Genomic DNA, 15,441 nt, shown 5'->3' on the forward strand with positions numbered 1-15,441 from the left:
AGACCAGGGAACATGACTCGGATTTGCCGGTAAGATCTTTGTTTTAACATCTTGATACGGCATGTGGGCATATTCGTATGTGGCTAAGGCAGGCTGACGCATGCAGATTCGACTAACATTAGCCGAGATATGAGCCCGGGGTCGGCAATTGTGACAGCTTGCAGTAAGGCTGGATAACGGGTCTTATCTCTGTATGATACCTGATGTTGTCGATCAGGGGGGAGGAGGGGGGGGCTTATTGAGAGCTAATTGGACCTGATGTATGCACAAATCGAGAAGCTCTGGACTCATCTTCAAGGTAGATGGTTGGCGGTAGACCAGTCCGTCGAAAAGCCATCCAAAGATAATAGAGCATCATCGCTTAGTGCCCACTCAAAGTTTGCAAAGAAGTCTTCGTCCATCTGGAACTGGTCCTGTGGGGCATTCAAATTCAGGATCGTACTTCCGAAAGGCTCGCGATTAGGATCTGATGCTGTGACAGGGCGGCATGTGTCTACAGGCAACGTATGACTTCGGGCAGAAGAACCATCAAATGGTTCAGTGCCTCGCACTTTGGCTCGGGCCCCAGGATCGAATTCATCTCGCCACCACCAGACGGCGTCTAGAATCTGACTGAGAATCAAACGGCTGCGGATTCGAAGAGTTGTGTACTCCGAGCCGTCGGCCTTGCGGAATGCTTTGCTGCTATTCCATAGCTGATTCATGACAGTGATTGTCTTCGCTGCCGTATCAGTCCTGTCAGTTGACATTTGCTTAGCCAGATTGATAGCTGCAAAGAAGGAGGTTTGTGCACGACGGGTATCTAGTACACTGCAGGCCATGCTGCTTTTGAGTATGCGAAGCAATGAGATTGAAGCAAGGAGTACACCGAACCCGATCTGAACGGGCGCCATGGAAAGGAACCCTATTCGCTTTCCTAGGGCTTGCACTTGGTCTATTAGATCACAAGCCGTAACGATAAGACGAGGAAGGCATCTACTGGAGACGGTTGTTTGGTTTTTGTAGAAATGGAAACTCTGGATTGCCATCCGACACAGTAGAAGGTGAAATCTTTCATCGTCTAGTGATAAAATAGTTAGTGAGGAGAAATGGATGTAGTATTTGAAAAGAGAACAAACCAGCTACTGCTTGCATTTCAAGTTCATCTACTTGACTTTCGCATGCTCTAAGTAAGATGTCCAAAGAACGCTCTTGGTCCAGAGACATGGCACGAACGCCGTTTTCTAAAACTGCTTCGCTGCATTTTGTCACGAGCTCCTGGCATCGAATTTTCATGACAAGGCCTGGGGCGATTTTGTCAAATAATACCTGACGCTGGGTAGGATCATGGGCAACATTGACCAGGTTCCGTGGATATTGGCCCTTGATCATACACGACCTATTCAATTTATCAATGTAATTCTTTCTCAAGTAGTATTCAATCGAAAGCTTACCGTTGGTATACAAGAACACAATGCGCCCAGAGCTCTGAGCGTCGGACCATATCCAATTCCGAGGGAGCTGGAATACTAATCCTAGAGAATTCATGGCTGGACATTGGGATATGAAAGCCGTTTTGCATTGCTACATGCAGTAGCATCCCACTCAACGGGAAAGTGACATCTGGGCGATTCTCCTTGGGAAATGGCCACGTCAACAAGAGCAACATACCCTGAATTGTATGCCACGGTGCACATGTCGATAATACTGACATGAACGCCATTTCGGTGATATCTTGGGCCAACGCGGTCTGTAGTGTTGGATTTTGGGAATAGGACCTACTACAAACACCAACCACGGCCCAGAATAGGAATGGCGACTGCAAGTAATAGGCATTGGGCGTGGTTTGCGGGTCAAGGATCGGCAGAAATGAGGCGAAGTGTTGAAAGAACCTGTGACATGTTAGTTCTGGCTAACCCCGAGAAAGCTCCAGGCTCAATCACAATTGATAAAGATCATCAATCTCCTGCCCAGTAACCGTGACGCCCTTTAAGGTCCGAGGCATTGTGGCATCAGGTCCTGTTAATTTGGGACTTGACAATGGATTCACTTGTGCAATATGTTGCTGCGGATAAGGCACCGATGGAGATTGCCAACCCGCCGAGGACTCATCTTGTTTCGGTTCAATGGGTACTCCCATCTCTGCTGCAGCTGTTAGCAAGGCGATTGGTGTTAGATGCGGATTCGTCAGTTGAGAGTCTTGCAGTTGTTGACGCAACTGCTCTCTCTCTCGTTCCAGGCCCTCGAGGCGTCTGAGGAGCATATGTAAGAAACAGGATTCTCGTTTGTGTCACTTCCCCGGGGGTTCTTACTGACGCTTGTGCTGCCTGGTGAAGCCATCAGATGCGATGCATTCGATCTTGAGTTTGCGGCACCGGTGACAAGGCTGGTCCGGAGCCAAATAGACATCGCATTTTGCCTACAAAAGTAAGTACGTTGTCATACGCAATCATGCAACATTCAGACCTTTTGCTGGCGGCACTCATCGCATGCTTTCTTTCCCTTCTTGGGAAGGTGTCTAACCTGATTTCAGCGATATTACGAAGGTCATGGAGAGGGCCTTACGTGTCGCTGGGGGCCCGAGCCCTCGGCATTCTGGCGTTGAGATGCTCTGATGTTAAATAGAGCGGAACCGGTGTCGAAATCTCCCGGATATGTGATGATCAGGTGCTTTGGAGTCGACCGGAGGGAGGAAGGAACTGTAGCCTCCCCATCCCGGTACCGGGATGGGGACCGGGATGCCATCGGATTCCAATTGGTCGAGCGCGAGACCACGTGACATACGTCGATCCAGGGTTCATTTACACCGCGTTGGTATAGAGAGGAATATGGGATATGTTGGATTTGTTGTGCTAAGACCGATTGTTGCTTTGACGTTCTATTTGGGTTATATATACTCTGTGGCCCAATAATGCGGCATTGGCCATTACGGTCTTGTTTTGATTCACCCTTTTTGCCTCTTGTTCAAAAGAGAACATCGATTTGCAGCGCGGATGATATGGGCGATAACTTATGATGAAGTGGTACGCAGCTTGATGCACTTAATACTTAGTATAGTGGGGAACTACACCCACTCGTCGAAGGATGGACAATGGCAAATATATAAAGTTGAGCTCCATAAGCTCTATGCGACAACAAGTCAGACTCGCGGTCGTGGCATGGAGGGTTAGAGTGGTGGTATGGTTGGATGATGCTCTGGGTCTATAGAAATCAGTGGCGCGCTGGACCAGGGCAACGATAATAATGGCTCATCCCCATATACCCCTCGAACCATGTATACATTGCACACCTGTCTACTTCTAATCCTGGTGATTAATGGACGTTGTAGGAGACTATTGCCGGGCTTTGAAGAATACACGTAGATGCAGCATATGCTTGTCTTACTCCTCATAACTACCATCAAACCAGGGCGTTAGCTAGCGGGGACAAGAGCCAAGGTCGTTGCCTCCGGACCTCATGGCAAACTCGCAGGTCTAGTGAATGCCCCATGATTACTGATCAATTGAATACCATTGAATTCTCTATGTCTTATTCGTTGTCAATGTAGCCAACGCCACCACCACTTACGCGGGAGAGGCAAAGCACAGTGTGTTGAGATGGCCTCACCGTGACATCACTGCAACTTGTTCCACACTATATATATTCTAAGAGAAACAATTGCGACGACAGTAGATACAAGAAATCAACGGCTATTCTAGAAATATGAGCTTCGATATTCCGACTGTCGCTGAAATCCAACTCGCCGCTGAGAGTTGTCAACGTATTACACAAGACGATGTTTCAGCCATTTCGCAGGCCGAGAGTGCACTAACTGGACATGGACCTGCTCGGGGTGGACCAGCCGGTACTTTCAATTTAAATGCTTAAGAATTGCCCAAAGCTGATTCTGAACAGCCACCGCCCAGAGTCTATCAATGCGGCAAATGAATTTTGAAAACAAGGTCGATGAAATCTCAAGGAAACCACCAACCTCGATCTCAGTCACGGATGCAGATGAAATCCAAGCAACAGAGGTCAGGAAATCCGAGGAAAATTTCAATTCTGCATCAAATTCTAATAAGAGTACGATAGGGAAGAGCATTCAATCAACCCCTTGGAATCGGCTTTGTCACTGCTCAGGTCCGATCAATTGCCGACAGCAATGAGGCTCTGGGACTGACTGCGAGCGCTGATGTGCCTGTTTACGTCACAAAGGATGATGCTCGCGATGCGCAGCATGCCGAGGCCGCTGTATACGGAGGCCAAAACCCTCAGGGTGGTCAGGCGGCACAAATGCAGGCAAGTTTGAATTGAGGCCCTAGTAGTGAGAGTTGCGCTGATCCAGTTTTTGGAGTAGAGTGTGGCAGACAAGATTGAAAATGTTAGGCGGATTAGCTACTAGTGACTAATCTCGCAATTCGCACGTTAAATACATACTTTCATATTCTGACGGGCCTCCGTAGTATCCTACTGTACTTGAATTACATTGTCAAGATACAACAAGTATCTTGTTGCGTCGACCCAAATCGATGGTTGACGTGGGAATTTTTATAGAGTTGAAGTTTTTATGTGACTTCAATGTCTTTCCTCTTCTGCAGAGCCTTGTTCGTTGCTTTCTATCCCTTTTCAATTCATCTTAAAATCAATAATAACACACCCAAAATGAGTTTCCCAAGAACACAATCATAAGGTCGAAGCACATTAAATACTTATAGACGTTGCCCTCGAGTCCACCATCCCTGAAATTTCGGAGCCCTACGACCTCTATGATCCTAGTGCTTACATCGATGACCCTTACATCTCCGCCTAAAAAGCCGACAATAAAGCACCCTCCAAGGATAAAAGACTTGCTCCGCAACAATGTAGACAGTGGCGCTGGAAGCGTCAGCGACGCTTACCGTGACTACGTATACATTTACTTGTCAAGAGTCATTGGCACATTCGTCGCTTTAGTCTCCGTTTCATTACCCTTGATTAGTCAAAAATGGTCGGTCACTGGTAATCTCGGGCAATTTGCAAGGTGTCTCTATGACAGTGTAGACTCACGTCGAGGGTACCGCCTGCTGCGTCGGCTCGAAAGCTTTGGAATATGTTATGCAGAGCGTGGGTGTATTCCAAATCCTCTATCAACGATGAGTTGTCAAATATTAGTACTTAAACATCTCGGGCGTGGATACGTAAAGAACGGCGTTAGACACTTCCTATCGTGCCAGCGCTAGCGACATGCTATTCTGTCTTGGCCGGATGGCTAGCATCATGGCCCCATTTGCTGGTCAAAAATACATTGGCAAAGACAGGGATGGCATTCTTTGGCTTGGGGCTGGTGATATCTGGGTCTCAGCCTTGCTTATGGTGCTTCCTGCCCATAGAGAGGAGGAATAGCGAGTAGGCAATTACGTTCACTCTGCCTGGAGCTTACTGTAACCTTTTCGACTGTTTCGTATTCCCTGAAAGTCAAACATGTCGATGGTAGAGTCACAGGCCAATGACACAGTCTCGTGAAACGAGCACGAATGAGTTCCAAGGCATCCATTTTCATGCTGCGACCGAGTCATTTGAATTCTAGACCAAAGATTATAGCTCCGCTATGACCTATATCCAGACAGATCCCTATAAGCGACAGTATGGGTGATAAGGTATGAAGCCTGAATCGTTGCCTGAGGCGAGAAACCGGCGATGACGTCGATGTTGACTTACTTCCCTTTTGGACCTACGTAGGGCTTACACTCTACTGTGTAAGTACAGTCTGTTAGTTATGCCTTTTGTTTTTCGTTGAGATGAAGGCTTTGTTGGGATCGGATTGATCAATCTCCCACTCTGCATAGAAGCCAAAGCTTACATGTAGGCCACCGCAAGCTGTCCAACTCGCAGGAGGCATAATCCAATCACAAATACTTACTCTATCATCTGCTGTACATGCCCTGAGCCAGTCTGTTGGGTTAGCCACGGAGTCCGACCTGCCAAGCCGTGATCGCCGCTAACTTGGGACTCCAACGCACGAAACCCCCGGCACATATCCTTGACCGAGTGTTCAGTCCCTGATTGATCACAATGCAGCGACTTCAGTTCTCCACCCTGACATCCCTACCCTCCTCGGTCTCCGAGGAGACCCTCGTCGAGAAGCTTCACGATCATGGAGCGATGATCGAACAGAACCCACTGGTGATCCACTACGAGCGGTGCCAAGCGCCAGCAGATGCGCCGCCCGACGAGGCCCTTCGCAGCTGGTATGAGTTGACGGACCGGATTGTTTACATCCCTGGCCTGCTCCAGGGGAAGATTCGGTATCGCGCCAGCTTCGAAAACACCCCGCAGGGCCTCAAAACCCACACTTATGCCCCGTTGGGCGTTGATATCCGGACCGAATGGACTGTTGCCGGGCTCCCGTCCGGTGAACCACAAGATAAGCAAGGATTAAATCTGCGCGAAGGAACTGATTTGCGGTGCCCATTTGGAACGGGGTTTTTTGTGCGCAAAAACATCGAGCAATCTCACTGTACTCTAGTGGCGCGCTTAGCCAAGTGATGGAGGGGCAGTAAGCTATGGCGGGGCAATAATTTGTCATTCTGATGCAGTCCATTAGCCAATTAATGAAGCTGCCACAATTTGGAATCTTTGGAAGACACGAGAAACTGTGGAAACGGGGAAAAGCTCTCGCAAAAGCCAATTCGGATATGATGTCAGAGTATTGAGTACCTGGTCCCCCCAGCGTAAACATGCGGTCAGTCGAGGTACTGGTGACCTGTCACTTCTCACGAGCTTAGACGGGGATCGAAACTCTTAAATACTGCGCTTTTCCCTCTCCAAAGGTCCTCACCTCTGAGAACCTTGTGAGTATTCAAAATGCCTTTTTCTGGACACTGCCTTTGCAAAGCCGTCACGTACACCGTGGACGTGGACGCCCCTCTCATCACGGCCTATGATCACTGTGATGACTGCCAGCGCCAGAGCGGTTCGACTTACTGTACATCCGCCCCCTTCCGTGCAATTGAGTATGCTGAACTGTGGAACTGACACTCCCTTAGCTCTGGTCACTGTCTTCCCCAAGGACAAGTTGACCATCAAGGGTCCTACCAAGAGTTGGGCCGGTAAGGGCTCTTCCGGCCACGCCGTCCACCGTATCTTCTGCTCCGAGTGTGGCTCCCCCATTGCCCACGACCCCGATGCCGCCCCCGAGATCATTGCTATTAAGGCTGGAACCCTGGACACTGAGATCAAGAAGACTCTGAAGCCGGTATGTGCACATGCATTGCGAGTCACACATGTGACAATGGGGTATTCGGTCTGAGCTAATTTATGTTCTGTAGGACACCGAGATCTGGACCGTCAGCAAGCTTCCCTTCTGTGAGGAGTCCCTGGCTCGCCCTTTCAAGCACATGCCCGAGTAAGCACAGAGCACAAGAAGATATGGGGAGGTGCTATGGCTTTTAATGAGGAATTATGATGCGACGAAATAGTTCTAATTTGACACTTGCATTGATCCAACAAGGCTTCTGCTACATATCCTGGTTACAACTCCGCCATTTGTAGTAAATGGATAACTAACGTAGCATCCGAAACTCCGGTGTAATTAGGAGTTGAGTTCAAAATGGGGAAGTGGTAGCACCGACGGTGTCCTCAAAAGCTCTCAGCGCCTGATTACATTGACCTTAACCACCGAGAGTAGTCATATCCCATCATGTCTAATGGCACTTTATTTGTCCGCGACTCGCGAACTAACAAGAGTTACGAGATTCCGATTCACCGCAACGCAATACGTGCCACTGATCTAGGCAAAGTCACGGCGCATTCGATTGACAGCGATCGCGCTAACCAACTGGCTCACGGATTGCGCATCTACGATCCCGGATTACAAAATACGGCAGTCACAGAATCATCTATCAGTTTTTCGTGAGCGAGACTGGCCTTGCGGCGAATCATGCACTGATACCTCCGCAGTGATCACGAACAAGGCCTGCTTCTTTATCGTGGCTACACCTTGGAGCAGCTATGGGGCGCAGACTTCGAACAAATGTTTCATTTGTTGGTTTGGGGGACATTTCCAACTGAACCTCAGCGTTCAAGGCTGCAGCTGCAGATAGCACGGTATATGCAAGAGATTCCCGATCTTGTCTACAAGACTATACTCAGTTTTCCGTATGAATCCCAGTCATCCCCCAATTCTTTCTCTTCTTTTTACTGTATAAGCATTCTGATGATATACACCGAAACATAGAACCCAAACTAGCCCACTTCCAATGATCATGGCCGGACTGTCGGCCTATCTTGCATGCGTGCCAGATTTCATTCCGGCTCATCACGAGGCAACAGTGTACCAAACAAACACTAAATTTGCCGATGAAGCCATTCTCAAGTCAATCGCAGCTTACGGTGTAATATTTGCCATTGTACGCTGCCACAGACTAGGCTTGGCAACTGAAGTTCCTTCTATGGATTTGCCCTACTACGACAATATATTCAGAATGGCAGGACTCATCAACACAATCACAACCGAGAGGGATCAAATCCGGCTTTCCTGCTTCCGAAGCTTTGGAAACCTCAACGCGGAGCATGGAATGGCGCTTTTAGTCTTTTCAACGCTAGTCACGGCCTCTTCACTGACCGACCCGATCTCTTGCTTGCTCTCAGCGGTGGCAGCCGCCCACGGTCCTTTACATTTTGGCGCTACTGAATCTGCTCAGCGTACGCTTCAAGCAATAAAAGAGCCAGAAAATGTCCCAGCTTTCATCGGTGAGGTGAAAGAAGGTAAACGGAAGTTATTCGGCTACGGTCATCGGACCTATAAGGGCATGGACCCGCGCGTCCATTCCATTCGGACTATTCTGAAAGACCTTACCTATGTGGAACAGCCGCTACTGAAAGTCGCAGAGGCTATCGAAAGGACAGCTGAAAAAGATGAGTATTTTCTATCTCGCGGCTTGTATCCGAATGCCGACTTCTATGGCAATTTTGTGTTTACTGGGATGTGAGTATGCTTTATTTCTAATTTATGGTCTTGGAATATTATGATGACTCTGAAAGTGGCTTTGAGATTGATATTATTCCGGCCGCAATGCTTGTTCATCGCATTATCGGTATCATGGCGCATTGGAGAGAATATACCAGTGAGTTATCTAGTTTACCGCGAAAGTATACCCTCTAATGGGGAAGGCATAGTCAACCGGGGTAAATTGTTTAGGCCAGTACACATATATACGGGTCAAGTCGAGCCTTTATTGAATCCTGTTGCAAAAATATGAAAGGGTCCAATCTTGCCGAAGCTTGATTCGGACAAATGTATGGTTGACAGACCGATGATAAATAGCTCACTCTCTTTTATTGATCGAAATGTATGGCAGATATATGCTGGTGAAATTCAACTTTCAATTACAGCTACAATGTAGCGTGCTAAATTGTGTACAAAACTACCCTGACAAGTTAACTAATGATCGGTGAACAGTAAGTAGTACTTGTGAACGGTATATTTATAATCTCAAGTCACCATCGCTTTTGTCAAAAAGATCTTCTTTGTTTAGTAAAAGTCAACAATCGATTTGAATCACAATGAGCGAGTCAGATAGCCGTCGAGCAGGCTTTGACGAGACCAACGAAACGACAACTTTGCTACAGACTGAACCTACAGACCCACCCTATTCGGTATTCACGCCAGTACAGAAGCGCCTTGTTGTCTTAACTGCAGCCCTGGCATCAAGCTTTTCTCCATTATCAGCAAACATATACTATCCAGCCTTGAACACACTTGCAAGAGAGTTTCATGTCAGTTCATCTAAAATTAACCTTACTATCACTTCGTATATGGTATGATCATTTATTCGACCTCATAATCAAATGGGATGGCTACTAAGAATGAGTATCAAGATATGTCAAGGTCTTGCTCCTATTTTCACAGGATCCCTAGCAGATCGAGCAGGCCGTCGACCCGTGTACATCATATGCTTCGTTATCTATATTTTTGCCAACACTTCTCTCGCTTTACAACACAGCTTCTATATATTAATGCTTTTTCGTGGGGCCCAAAGCTGCGGCAGTAGTGGGACTGTTGCTCTTGCATCTGCCGTTGCAGCCGATATCATTACATCTGCCGAGAGAGGTCTTTACATGGGATTCACGTCTCTGGGAAATATTCTCGCGCCATCCGTTGGGCCAATCCTCGGAGGTGCCTTGAACACATATCTGGGATGGCAGGCAATCTTTTGGTTCCTAACCATCGCGGCTGGAGTTCTTTTCGTACCTTTCTTGCTGTTCTTCCCAGAGACGTGTCGTACGATTGTGGGCAATGGGTCATTTCCTGCCGTCGGCTGGAATAGATCGCTATGGAACTGCACACGAAGGCCTATCACAGCCCCCCCTGTCTCCATGTTCCCGAGACACATTGGCCATGCACACAGCCCGTGGTCCGCTTTGTGTCTGCTTGTTCACAGACCAGTGGGGCTAATTATCCTGTCAAACGGTGTCGTTTTTGCGAGCTATTATGCTGTCACGGCGGGCATGCCTGTACAATTCGAGAAAATGTACAATCTCGACGGTTTGCAAATAGGACTCTGCTTCATCCCCGCAGGCCTGGGCTCCCTTCTCAGTGCTACTACCAACGGAGTGTTAGTTGACTGGAACTACCGGCGAACCCGCTGTCAAGCCGGCTTAACGGTACACAAGAACCAGAAAGAGGACATGCTCGGCTTTCCAATCGAACAAGCCAGGTTGCAGATTGGCTTACCAATGACGGTAAGCTGTCTTGTCATATGTAAATTTCTTGAGTATTTTATGGCCCTGATCTGACTTCCTAGTCTAGATACTCGCATCGGTGTTCATTGTGGCGTATGGGGTACTACTACCTTTGAACCCACCTCTTTCGATTTCCCTGTCGATAATCTTTGCAATTTGCTATTGTATCACCGCTGCGTACAGTGTCATGAATGCACTCATCGTGGATCTGTACTACGACCGACCAGCCACCGTCATGGCTGCTAATAACTTTGTCCGATGCTTTCTTGGCGCTGGCGCAGCAGCCGCTGTCGACCCTTTGACTCGTGCAATTGGCATAAAATGGACGTACTGTATTGTCTCGTTGACTGTGTTACTTGTCACGCCTCTTCTTTGTCTGGTGTATTTGAACGGTTGGGGTTGGCGTAAAAGGCAAGCCGAGATGCACACCCAGGGACAGACATGACACCTAGTAAGGCATTGGACGCAGTTGAGACTACATATTTAAAGCTCAATGAAGGTGGACCGAACTCTTTCTTGTACTAGCTTTTAATTTGATATACCTCATTTTCCACACTTGCATTCTCCTCAATGAGCCATGTTTGGTTTGATAGTATCTTTATACGCTATATGTATGATTGCTGCGCAAGTCAGGTCTCATCTACTCCCAAAAAGCAGAATACTGGATCTCAGGTATCCCGGGGGCAAATGGATGGAGCCGGGCATGACATTGGACATTCGAGGTACGATATCCGATTCATGAGTCAGTTCCACTATGTTGACAGCGACAAAGAAACCACGGTGATTCCCGAAATTAGCGGGAAGGATTTCGACTTCAAGCAGAAATACCTGGTCTTGTTCGTTGACCTTGACGTTATCGTCCCTGGAACACGAAAAGAGACAGTCGTCTTACACTGGTATCAAGCGAATCTCTCTAAACGCTCCAAAAAGCACCATCTCTCCCAACTGGTTCCTGACAAAGACCACGAGGACTACCCGGAAATTGAAGCCACCTACATTCCCCCTCGTGCACCACCAACTACACACCACCGTTACGTCTACTTTCTGTTCGAGCAACCATCACCCTATCGCTTCCCACATTGCTTTGCACATATCTTCCCACCTACTATGAAGGCCCGTGCAGGCTTTGATGTTGCAAATTTTATGCAAGCTGCCAATCTTGGTTTCCCGCTTGCGATAAACTATTTCGTTGGATGGAATGAGCCTACAGATGGGGACGCTTCTTCAGCAGTGCCGAGTGCAACAACATCCTTTCGTGCTTTGGATTGTTCGAAGGCCTTATTCGCCACTTTGAGCTTAGTGGCATGATGAATTGAATTATTGAGACTAGATATGACACCTGAAACCGAGGCCACGTGGCCTCTTGTAGTTGTAGTTTCAAGCTTTCAGATAAATTTGTGCCGTCAAGCTTTGGATATATGTAGGAATCAGGAAATGGCTGAAATATTGATTCCACAATCGTTAATCGATAATTGCAAACAACAATTTTTACCTGTTGAATCTTTCAACCCTTACGTATTCTCTGTGTCTTCTTTTCAGTAATGTTTTGGACAGTACCTGCAAAAGTCTTTTAATGTGGAATACAAGTCGCAAGTAACTCTCACTAGAAGTTCCTGATTTCAAAGTAAAAATGAAAATGGGATGCCTTGAAACTGCAATAGTCGGCCTTGGTTTAGCAAGACCAAGTGAAAACAAATATAGGGCCTTGTATCCTCACATAGGAAGCTCTGGCTGACAATATTGATTGACTGTTCAACAACACACTGCATATTATACCGACAGAAATTTTTAAGTTGTGGTTTAATAAAGTGAAGCTCTCTTGGGCCGCAGATTGTTGGTTTTCACGTTGTAGCTCTTTTGATGCTAAAGTCGGTTGTAAAGATATTTTAGTATGTCATCTTGTGTTTTTTAAGAAGTTTTCTTTTCTTAAAGTGTTTGATATAAAGAAAAAAGAAACTTGTGACAGCCACTGAACTTTTGCCTATCGCATGCCCCTCAACGTTCTTGGGGCATTGATGGAGAAAGTCAATCTTTCTACATTCTGCTGAGTTTGGGTTTCGAGAGTATCACGCATACATGATAAAGCAAGCTTGATATGTGAACAAGGAACGGCGTAGTCCATACGCCATTGAATTCTATCAATATAAAGATTTCACAGCCCGCATTAGTCGGTACCAGGTAAAAGAATGGTTGATATACCTTTGCAGAACGATATCGGTGCCGGCTCGTTTTGCATTATCTCTCATTTAATAGGTCAAGTTCCCCAAGCGCTGCTATCAGATGTCCTGAAGACTTGAATCAAAGCGATCTCGACGTAATTTCGTTAAGATGCCCCTCAAGTCTCTGAAAAGTCGCGACGTGATTTAGCTCGTAAAGGGTCTGCATAAAGGGTCTAAATATCCAGCTTAGACTGTATTGCAGTAGTTTAATTAAAAACCGGCGTAGTTCCAATTCCTTTCATTTCCAGACTCGGAGAAGTTCGTCTTAGATCAGCATAGAAAGTTACAAACGCATGTGCCTTTTTTAGTATATAAGGGACTGAATTTCACGGTACTTGTGTGCCGGCGCCGAACAAAGGTGGGACAGAATAATTTGTCAATTAGGTTCTTTACATGTAACTCAACGTGTCCTTGGCGGGTGTTGTGGAGGGATCTAACCTTGTGGTGTGAAAGGAGAACGGGCCGGCTCAAGCCATCAATAATGGTTGAAGCTGTTGGACAACCACAAGCTTTATCCGGTGATGTGCAGATCACTGTCAGTAATTCCAGGATACAAATATCCAGAGGAGACCCGACAACAGGCACATCATCACCATCAATGACTTCCATTTTACGCGTCAAACAACAACCCTTCGTCAAAGAATATTATTTGTATATTCTTTGCATTTCTTACGATGAAATCGGTGACTCCTGAGCTAGGACCTTCTCAGGTCGCAGATGAGGAGCCCAGTCGGAAGATGCGCGAAACTTGCAACGCCTGCCAAGCAGCGAAGATAGGCTGTGGACACCAGCGTCCCACGTGTGCAAGATGTGAGAAACAGGGTCTTGCGTGCATATACTCCATGTCACTTCCATTGGGAAGACCTGCAAAAAACAAGACCAAGCGTTCCCGGCCAGTCTCCGGCGAGCAGATAAGAGGTCTTCATTCTGGCTCTGCTAATCGTGCCATTCGACAGGGGAATTATAAGAAGGACTCTAGGAAGGAGCGAAAACAGAGTCCCATGGTAAGCAAGGAGGAGGCTCTATCACACAAGAGCGACTCGAGCCCCGACGAGGTCACATCCGAGGTTGGTTACTCGCAGCTGGCTGGTTGTACGGAGATTTCGGCAGTTGGGTTCTTTGGTAAGCACAGACTGGGACCCGATGTATAAATAGACTGACAATATTCCCTTCGAAGAGACTGGTGACCCTATCGGGGACTGGATCCTGGAGCAAGAATGCGCCATTGCAGGCGGAGCCGGGCCGATTGACCATTCAGAGTTCTTCAATAACTTCACCTTGGAGAATAGCTCGAAAACGGACAGCCCCATGTTCCACGCAGGATTTAAGCCACCATGCATGCCATGGACTCAATTTTCAACGCAGAACCAGGTTCTTCCCGCGATTGGTCCAATGGCGGACGCATCTCTCACAATTCAAATCATGGATGGAGGATTGAACTTTGCCAATGTAATCCAAACAGATTCTTATTTTCCAGGTGTCTTTTGCAACCGAGGGTCCTTCGTTGCACACGAGCAAGAGGCTTCCTATCCAATACAGGACCCATGGAGAGTTCCTGGGATGCCCCCCAGTAACATCTTCTCGGGCCCTATGGACACTGACAGCATTGATCAATCTCTTTTGTCAGAAGAGAGTGATTTCGATTCATTGTCCGAAGGAACCTCTTCTCTTCGCTGCGACTGCCACGAATTAGCATCCAGCGAAGTTGTGCGAGCAGTGGAGTCAATGAGTACCCGGAGGATGCTGTTTCACCTGGGAAGGGTACAGCAACAGGCAGAAAGGATTCTCAAATGTCCCTTTTGCAGCGTATCAAAGTCCCGGGCTAATGTCTTCATACTCATAGTCATGGCGATTGACACGGTGCTGCCGATATTGGAGATGACGGCAAGGTCAGCCAGTATCGGTGTGGGTGCAGAGATTCGGGCGCCTCGGGGAGAAGTGGTAGACCTCAGTCAGTCGCGCGCGTGTCTGTCTAATTTGTCATCTGTTGTTCGCCAAATTTGTAAAGTCTTGCTTTCTGCCTCCCCCTCTGATGGGCAGTTGGCTTTGGCTGATGAGACGGACCGGCGACTGCGGTTGATTATTCAGTCGATTGAGTGATCACCTGTGGACTGTAGCCTGTATAAATAGATGAGTTATTAGATGTATATGGTTGGGACTTGTTCCAACGCTTTAGATACATTAACCGGACATTCGTATTCGCCAAGTAGAAGTACGCTCGGGTTGCCAAATCCTATTTGACCAACTGTATTAACGTCGCTTAATGAATTACTTACCGGGAGTAAAAGGAGGGTGGAACTTAAATTCCCACTTGTATTCATGAAAGCAGCAGATTGTCATGAGAACCCAGTCATGATATTTGCTGACCGATAGAAATGCAGTCCCGTTCAGGAAGTTTGTCCGAGGGAAATGAGTGAATAGTTCCGGTAGTCAAAGAGGTTTAATAGGCCGTAAACACCAAATAATTGAAACGGTAATTTCATCTTCAGTCAACATGTGACATGATAGAAAGTCCACCTCAATCAAAGTTGCACTGAGCAAG

General features: G+C 47.3%; 6 protein-coding genes across 6 annotated transcripts; 5 read left to right on the top strand and 1 right to left on the bottom strand.

Moving 5' to 3' along the window:
- Positions 1-293: 293 nt before the first annotated feature.
- N7511_003624 (putative C6 transcription factor (Leu3)) lies at positions 294-2,573 on the bottom strand (the record flags this gene model as incomplete). Its single annotated transcript, XM_057126049.1, has 7 exons — positions 294-1,060; positions 1,119-1,378; positions 1,434-1,871; positions 1,923-2,231; positions 2,292-2,398; positions 2,446-2,497; positions 2,545-2,573. 7 exons carry the CDS (start codon positions 2,571-2,573, stop codon positions 294-296), a joined length of 1,962 nt encoding a protein of 653 aa, XP_056984939.1.
- Positions 2,574-3,681: 1,108 nt separating this feature from the next.
- Positions 3,682-4,272, top strand: N7511_003625 (uncharacterized protein; the record flags this gene model as incomplete). The annotated part of the gene is made up of 3 exons (XM_057126050.1): positions 3,682-3,823; positions 3,874-3,992; positions 4,051-4,272. The coding sequence occupies 3 exons, from the start codon at positions 3,682-3,684 to the stop codon at positions 4,270-4,272; spliced, it is 483 nt and encodes a 160-aa protein (XP_056984940.1).
- Positions 4,273-6,009: 1,737 nt separating this feature from the next.
- N7511_003626 (uncharacterized protein) lies at positions 6,010-6,483 on the top strand (the record flags this gene model as incomplete). Its single annotated transcript, XM_057126051.1, has 1 exon — positions 6,010-6,483. One exon carries the CDS (start codon positions 6,010-6,012, stop codon positions 6,481-6,483), a length of 474 nt encoding a protein of 157 aa, XP_056984941.1.
- A 318-nt stretch (positions 6,484-6,801) lies between these two features.
- Positions 6,802-7,346, top strand: N7511_003627 (GFA family protein; the record flags this gene model as incomplete). Its single annotated transcript, XM_057126052.1, has 3 exons — positions 6,802-6,910; positions 6,984-7,192; positions 7,266-7,346. 3 exons carry the CDS (start codon positions 6,802-6,804, stop codon positions 7,344-7,346), a joined length of 399 nt encoding a protein of 132 aa, XP_056984942.1.
- Positions 7,347-7,636: 290 nt separating this feature from the next.
- On the top strand, positions 7,637-11,988 carry N7511_003628 (putative citrate synthase; the record flags this gene model as incomplete). Its single annotated transcript, XM_057126053.1, has 7 exons — positions 7,637-7,848; positions 7,897-8,094; positions 8,174-8,923; positions 8,980-9,062; positions 10,022-10,680; positions 10,748-11,059; positions 11,314-11,988. 7 exons carry the CDS (start codon positions 7,637-7,639, stop codon positions 11,986-11,988), a joined length of 2,889 nt encoding a protein of 962 aa, XP_056984943.1.
- A 1,585-nt stretch (positions 11,989-13,573) lies between these two features.
- On the top strand, positions 13,574-14,999 carry N7511_003629 (Zn(II)2Cys6 transcription factor domain-containing protein; the record flags this gene model as incomplete). The annotated part of the gene is made up of 2 exons (XM_057126054.1): positions 13,574-14,021; positions 14,077-14,999. 2 exons carry the CDS (start codon positions 13,574-13,576, stop codon positions 14,997-14,999), a joined length of 1,371 nt encoding a protein of 456 aa, XP_056984944.1.
- Positions 15,000-15,441: the final 442 nt, after the last annotated feature.

The sequence above is a fragment of the Penicillium nucicola genome (assembly GCF_028828085.1).
Source record: "Penicillium nucicola strain IBT 29836 chromosome Unknown utg000003l, whole genome shotgun sequence".
In the NCBI taxonomy this organism is placed as follows: Eukaryota; Fungi; Ascomycota; class Eurotiomycetes; order Eurotiales; family Aspergillaceae; genus Penicillium; species Penicillium nucicola.